This window comes from Coptis chinensis, chromosome 3, assembly GCF_015680905.1.
Source record: "Coptis chinensis isolate HL-2020 chromosome 3, ASM1568090v1, whole genome shotgun sequence".
In the NCBI taxonomy this organism is placed as follows: Eukaryota; Viridiplantae; Streptophyta; class Magnoliopsida; order Ranunculales; family Ranunculaceae; genus Coptis; species Coptis chinensis.
The window spans coordinates 60,018,842-60,026,669 of NC_141458.1; the positions used below are offsets into that span (position 1 = coordinate 60,018,842).

Genomic DNA, 7,828 nt, shown 5'->3' on the forward strand with positions numbered 1-7,828 from the left:
GATCTGTTTGCAAACGCATATGCTTTTAAGCCTCTAATAACATAAACAACATACAATCAACGTAATATACAACTTACCATAATCATGATTAAATATTATTCTTTATGGAAAATAAATGTGATTCAAACCGTGCTCTGATACCAAATGTAAAACATTATTTAAATAATTAATCATGAATATGATCACAACGTAATATGAATTAAAACACCTACTTTGATCCATAGTTTTATACACATGAATGGAAAAAACTTGTTTCTCTCTCTAAATCTTATCTATTCTTAATGTGTTTAATGTGTTGTAACTTAAAATCTCTTTATACACATTTATGAAATAATGTGTATTTATAAAGTAGGGAGAGAGAGATGACATATTATTTATTAAATAGAAACCCAATATATTCTATATGACTAAATGCATATTAATAATAAACTCATATTTTAATAAATCTTTAAGTCTAAGTATTGTTAGTTACTTGGCCCGTATCGACATAAAATTCTTACTGGAAATGCATGGCCGACAGGCCTAACCTGCTACTACTATTCGAAAAATCCCTTACCCCACATCTTTGTTTTGATGTTATCCTTTGATATTTTTCCGCGAACCGCATAAAGACAAAGACTAGTTTCTGGATTTGGAACGAAGAAAATATCTTACATTGTTCAATTATGCAAAGAAGAGTGATACGTGGTACCAAATTTTCAATAAACTAGATCAAAAGAACAGGGCAAACAACTACTAGTAGTGTAGTTAAGAGTGTTAACCCGTTAAAACCTTATTGAGCTTCTCTACTTGATTTTAATTTACAAAAGGGATACATAGCTACTTTTGACAGCTAGCATATCAAAGATCTAGGATGCCGCAGTAAGAGGAGTTCCATGGGAGAAGTTGGACTGAAATATATTGTTGTGATTCCTGATGCTATTCATTTCCATTGCATCATCTTCAGTTTCTTCTTCTTCTTCATCATCTTCTTCAGTATCCCACAGGAATCGAGCATACGATGCCATAACATAACTGCAAATATGAATCACAAACACATTAATCAAATAACACAGTAAAATATTGACGCCCATATATATAATCCCAATTAACAAGATAAGAAAGTTATTATTTGGTTACCAGTCATCAGGTGCAGCTTGAACAGCTTGATCAAAGTAGGACTCAGCTCGAGAGGCATCTTTATGAGTCTGCCAAATAAGATCAGCATATAGAGACAGAACACTTCCATCACCCGGATTTGCTAATATTGCTCTTCCACAATACTCCTCTGCTTTCACAAGATCACCCTTCACCTGTTTTCAATAATAACAATAAGCTTCTCTTATCCAGGTAGGGAGATGGTCAAGAAAATATCTAGTAAACAACAATAAACGTATTCAACTTACCTCTTTCAAAAACCTTGCATAATTTCCAAGAACAAGAGAATTTGCAGGATTGGCTTTTACCATGGTCTTATAATAAGCTTCAATATTACCCTTCCCTCGGCTCGAATCCCCATCTCCATCTCCATCTCCATCTCCACTTCCTCCACCACCACCACAGATTCTACCGTCATCCCCACCCATTCCACCTCCCATTGTAAGTGGCGCCAAAACATTTTCTTTGACATCTACATCACTAACTTCTTCACTCACCCCATTTAAACCAGAACTACCAAACAGAATTTCTATCGACGAAGAAGATCTCGCATAAACACCATCCATATCTTGTCTTTTCTCATCTACGGAACTAGTAGAAAACCTCCGATAGAGATACTTTCTATTAGGTAGCTCATTTAGATCATTCTCAAATAGTGCACTCGTCGTCCTTTCATGAGACTCATCATGGGTAGGAGAAGGAATTGAACTGGACGATATGTTCAAACTTATTGGCCGTGGCCTCTGAATTTGATGTACAAACTCGGCTTCAGCTGATGATTCTTTTGTTTGAGGTATCCATGAATTCAGTATCGGGGTCGAAGAACTTCTCAACAGCATCTTCAATATTATTAATGAACAAGAAAATAAGAGTGAAACATCTTTAGTTAAAGAGAGTGAAGAAGACCCCGGAACATTATATAGAAGATGATGAACTGCACTTCAACGTTTCAAGATGGACGGCGAGGATTAGTTATGGATCACGTGCTCTTTGTCCTAAAGTCCAATTTGATTAAGACACGTGGCATTCTATACGTTAGAGTTTAGACCCATAGAAGATTTTTCGATTGGTGTGGTTTTGCTTGCCCTTAAAGCGATACGAGTGGTCTCTAACCAAAGTTGTCTTGTCCCAATGTTGAGGCCTGGTTACTAGGGAAAGGTGAGTGCGAATGCAATTTAGCCATTTTTAACTTTGGCAGCAATTTAGCATACGGCAAAAATTTGGTACCAAAATAATTCTAAAAATTATTCGGTGACTTAAAAAAACAATACAGTTAAATATTTGGTTAAAAATTTGCAATACGGTAATTATATGGTGTTTAATTAACATGCATTTTAAATGTTTTGTTGCAAAAATTCGAAAGTAAAAATTTCGTGATATTATGTTAGCAAATATTAATAATAGCTGTTATTATTTACAACTGCATAACAAACATATCCAAACAATTTAACTACAAAAATATTGAAACCAATTGAACGGTCTACATAGGTACCTTTATTTATTTGTTTTGGATTAAAATTACAGTTCAATCTTTAAAATACACACACCATGACATGACAATTTAAATATTGCCCAAAAAGTATAAAAGTAAAGCTTTTAAATTAATTTATCACTAAGAATGTAAAAGTGAGGCATTTAAAGTAAGAGTTAGGATATAAAATATATGAAAAATAACAAAAGTGCAACTAAATTTTCATTCATTTTAAAAAAAAAAAAAAAATTTAGAGCCAAATTTTTGAAAAATCGCCAAAAACCGAATTATTCGTTTAAAAGTAAAAAATCACAAATTATTTTAAATATTTAAAATATTCGGAAGTATTATACGTATTGTCCTTCAAAAATTCGATTCGTGAATTATTCGAAAATAATTTGGCGAATTACTAAGAAGTTTTGGGACTTTGGGTGGTATTTGGATTCATCAGTTGGAACTAGTCCTTGAGGACTTAATTTTTGTCCGTACGTTTGCTTATTGCTAGTGTTTGGTGGGACTCTCCCAGACATACTCACAGATTTTCTTCATGTTAATATGAAAAACCATGATAATAAGAAATGAAAGTGATTGGTTTGATAACAAAAAATATAAAAGGAAACAACGAAGAATAAAATAAACCGTAATAAACAAATCAAAGCCATCATATCCCCAATCAAGTACTCGACTGCAAATTTCAAACAAATTAGTGGTCTAGATGTCCATGACATGGTGGCATGGTGGTCGAGTCTTGCTAAGGCCGTGTCATTGTTACACGTGATGGCGTGATGCTAGATAGTGAAGGACGCCGCACAAACATGGGCTTGGAGGGTCTACACTCTACAAGATTAGGGTTTAGTGGTTTAGTTTGAAATTTGTTAGCTGTCAGTAAACCAACCTAAAATCACATCGCCGATCAGTAGCCCGACGTTAATTGTAAGTTCACAATGTTCCAATAAATACGTTGTAGAGCACACTTTTCTAAGGTGATTCAGGTAATTTTTCTTTCAGTAGTTCGTGTCGCTTGGTTGGCGTAGATAACAAAACTGGTCATCAGGTATACTTTTAACAAACTAAATTTTGCTCTAATTTTTATCTTGAGATTATTATTTTCCAATTATAAGGTATTATTATTTTGGAATATAGAGACTTTTGTTTTTGTTGATCGATTAATGTTAATATTCCAACTGAGTGGTTGCGCCATGCATGCCATCATCAACACCATTTATCGTCGAAAGTATTGATGAAAAGAACGTACAACTATGTGAGGGAGTAATATACACTTCCAGTAAATATTAAGCACGTGTCCAGCACAGTAGAGTTAACAACCAACCGCGTGTCTTCGTCCTCAGAGCTCGCTTCATAGTGACTCGATTCAGACAAGCAACCTATTCAACTCGCACCCAGAGCGATGTCACCACCAACCGATCTCTAGTACAAGCCACCTGCGAGCTCACTTCAAAGTGACTCGAATTGAGTAGACGATCTCGCTAAGAAGCGACCTCCACAACGCTCACTCCTCTCGCTCCACAACGGCTCGTAACGTATGTCTTTATTATAACCATCAAGACCGAAGCTTCAGGCACGCAGCTCATTGATTCTTCATAACTCGCCATCATGGCTCATAAGTGACCTGAAGACCTAGATCTGACTTGATGCAGGAAGGTGAGAGGTACGGGCACCTTGCCTATATAAAGAGGATGAGGAACTACGTCTGACTTGATTCAAGTTCTCCCCCAGAGAGAACTTAATATGTAAGCAGTTTATCCATACGAACTCGGTCAATTCAATCCAATCATCCCAATCCCTTGATCAAGCCTACATTTGTAAGGATAACCAAAAACATTCTTTACATTGGCGCCGTCTATGGATCGAATTACTTGAAAATTAATCTACTTAAAATTTCCATTTCTTCCAACCATGAAGCATGGAAAGCCTCCATGATCAAATGAAGGTCATGGCCGCACAGATGGGAGCCATGAATGACAGCATCACCCTATTACGATAGGAGAACGCCGCACTGAAAACTTAGGTAACAGCCCAGAACCCCAATGAAGTCACAGCCGAAGACAACATTAACGAAGTGAATCAGCAAATCAACGAGCTGTCCCAACAAATTGACCAGAGTGTTGTGAAAAAGGACGCCACTCAGATCGTCTAGAAGATGCTAAAAACTTATCAAGCATCCCCATTCACACTAGAGATACTCAATAAACCCTCCCCGCACGATTTCATACAACCACGCTTCGCGAGGTATGATTAAAGTTCGTGTCCCAGTCAACATGTAGCTCGTTACATCCAGAGCCTCACACTCTATAGTGCGCAAGAGTTTGACTACTTGCAGTGCTGCCTATTTCCTACAAGTTTGAAAGAAGGAGCTCTCGACTGGTGATCTACTCGCTGGAACCGAACTCAGTCGATAGCTTTGAAAAGCTAACTGATCAGTTCACTAACCATTAGGTCCATAACAAACGTAAGAAAACTGATGTAGACTCACTCTTCATGTTGTCACAAAATAAAGACGAGTCAATTCGCTCCTTCTTAGGATTCAAGACAGACCTGCTGTCCATAGAAAGCGACCTCCAAGAGTCCTTTGCAACCTTGGCATTCACCAAGGCAATCTGGAAAAGCACCTCGCTATACAGATCGCTCATGAAGGAGAGTCCTGAAAAATTGGAAGACTTGTACACTCGCGTGTACAAATATATAAAACTATAGGAAGCTTTAGATAACGACGGTGAACAAGAGGAAGTAGCAGCAATCTCAGACGCTGCCCCATCCTCAAACAAACAACCAGACCTCAGGGATAGAAGTCTGGTACCAGGACGCACACGAAGCGCGAGTTCGATGTGCCGACAAAATCTCAAGCTACATACTGGAGAAAATAAAATTAACAGCCTATTACCAACCTGAGGTAAAGCGGCTAGAAGACACACCAGGAAAGCTATACTGCGGTTTCCATAAAGCAAAGTGTCATGAGACCAACGACTGCCGCGGACTTAAGCACTACCTCCAGACCTCATTGAGGTAGGGCATATCAAGCATTATACTGATATAGCCGATGGCGACCTACCCCATAAGTTCATGGCTCGCAAAGAGCAAAGCTGAACTCCTCCACGCCACCACCAACGACCTCGTTCACACGCTAGAGGACGCTCCAACGAGTGTTCTCGCCAGCACTCTTCTGACAGGGAGAATAACTAAACAATCAACATGATCACATTCCAAGACGACTCGGTCGCGTCCTCCAGGGAGAAAAGGAGACGAGTAGGCGCTCTGCATGAGGTCTACCAATTTTCTTCCCAAATAGCTCCTGCCCCACACGTAACGGCCCGCAACTCAGAAGACATCACCTTTACTAAGGCCGACCTCAACAAGGTGTGTCTCCCACATAATGACGCCCTGGTGGTCCATGTCAAGATCAGTGACTAGACTGTCAAGCGTGTCCTGATTGACCCAGGCAGTTCGTGTGATATCTTATTCTACCAAACTCTGAAGGAGATAAACACCTAGGTTAGTCATGATCGATCTAATACCCCCCCTCTATGGCTTCAACGGATCACGAGCTGACCCAATAGGAGACATCATTCTACCTGTCTCAGTTGGGTCGCACAAAGACAAGGTCAGCATCAACATGCACTTCAATGTTCTGGATGTCAACTCGTCCTATACTGCTATTTTAGGACGACATTGGATCCACAAGATGCAAGCAGTTCCATCAACACTCCATCAGGTTTTATAGTTCCCTGGCCCCAGAGGCATGATGGAGCTCAGAAGCAACCAGCTCGATGCCCACAATTGCAACCAGATCCTCTCAGTCAACAAGCCTACTCGGGCTTCACTCAAAAACAAAGGAGAGATCGCTAAATCTAAGCTGGCAGAAGACTTCATCTTTGAGGTCAAGACCCTAACCAAGGCCCCCCGAAGCGAACTAACAAAAGAGAACACTGGGGGCTCAGTCCAAAACGACCTTCAAAAGCTCAGACCCCAGAGGTCGCCCCACCCCTTCAGGTCAAAGAGACACCACCAGAGACTAAGACCCCAGAGGTCGCTCAGGCCATTGAGGCGGCTGCTCAGACCGACCTAAAGGAAAATGTCAACTTAGGAACTGAGGATGATCCCAAGTTCATTTATGTAGGAGCTAACCTTGATCCTACTCTCAAGGCACAACTTGTAAGTTTTTTATCATTAAATAAAGATGTTTTTGCTTGGTCGTACAACGATGTGCCTAGAATTAACCCCAATGTTGCATGTCATAAATTAAATGTTAACCCAAATGCTAAACCAGTTCGCCAACAAATTAGGAAACTTTCTCTTAGGTTCAAAAAAGCAATAAATGAAGAGATCGACAATCTCAAAAAAGTAGGCTTTATTAGAAAAGTAGAGTACCCTAAGTGGATTGTTAACATTGTGGCAGTCCCAAAAAAGAATGGCACAGTTCGCCTATATGTCGACTTCACCAATGTCAATCAAGAAACCCCTAAATATGGCTTCCCCTTACCAAGAATCGATCAACTCGTCGACTAAACCACTGGCCACGAACTCCTGTCATTCATGGACGCCTACAGTGGCTACAACCAAATCCCACTGGCAGAAGAAGACCCAGAAAAAACCTCATTAGTAACAGAGCAAGGCATCTACTATTACAATGTCCTCCCGTTCGGCCTAAAGAACGCTGGAGTACCTACCAACGATTGGTCACCGATATGTTCCAAGACATGTTAGGAGATACCATGGAGGTCTACATAGACGATATGGTGGTGAAAAGCAAGAAAGTTGGAGATCACTTGGGTCATCTCGAACAAGCGTTCTCCAGACTGAGGCGAACTCAGATGAAGCTCAACCCCGAGAAATACCTCTTCAGAGCGTCCTCTGGGAAATTTCTTGGGTATCAAGTATCTCAACGACGGATAGAAGCAAACCCAGATCAAATTCGAGCGGTCTTGGATATGCCAGATCCAAAAACAAAGAAGCAGATACATAAATTGTCTGGGATGGTGGCAGCTCTAAACCGATTCATATCGAGAGCATCTGACAAATGCCGACCATTCCTACAGATTCTCAAAAAGGGTGAGCAGTTCTCATGGAACAAGCAATGCCACTAGACGTTCTCCACTCTTAAAGACTACCTCACAACACCACCCGTACTAGCTAAACCAATTGATGGAGAGATGCTGGGGCTAGGGGTGTAATACGGGGCAGGTCGGGTTAACTGCGGGTCAA

The 7,828-nt window shown here is 40.0% G+C and overlaps 1 protein-coding gene across 1 annotated transcript; it reads right to left on the reverse strand.

The window, feature by feature from the left end:
- Positions 1 to 681: 681 nt before the first annotated feature.
- On the reverse strand, positions 682 to 2,284 carry LOC147510237 (uncharacterized). Its single transcript, XM_086602253.1, has 3 exons — positions 1,386 to 2,284; positions 1,120 to 1,292; positions 682 to 1,014 (listed from the first exon to the last, which is right to left on the reverse strand). Exons 1-3 carry the CDS (start codon positions 1,974 to 1,976, stop codon positions 849 to 851), a joined length of 930 nt encoding a protein of 309 aa, XP_086458379.1. The 5' UTR covers positions 1,977 to 2,284; the 3' UTR covers positions 682 to 848.
- Positions 2,285 to 7,828: the final 5,544 nt, after the last annotated feature.

Excerpts from the sequence above, each read along its gene's own strand:
- LOC147510237 (XM_086602253.1), bottom strand. The coding sequence starts at position 1,976 with ATGCTGTTGAGAAGTTCTTCGACCCCGATACTGAATTCATGGATACCT. Across the intron at positions 1,293-1,385 it reads ATGCAAGGTTTTTGAAAGAG|GTGAAGGGTGATCTTGTGAA; the intron begins GTAAGTTGAATA and ends TATTGAAAACAG. Across the intron at positions 1,015-1,119 it reads CAAGCTGCACCTGATGACTG|TTATGTTATGGCATCGTATG; the intron begins GTAACCAAATAA and ends TCATATTTGCAG.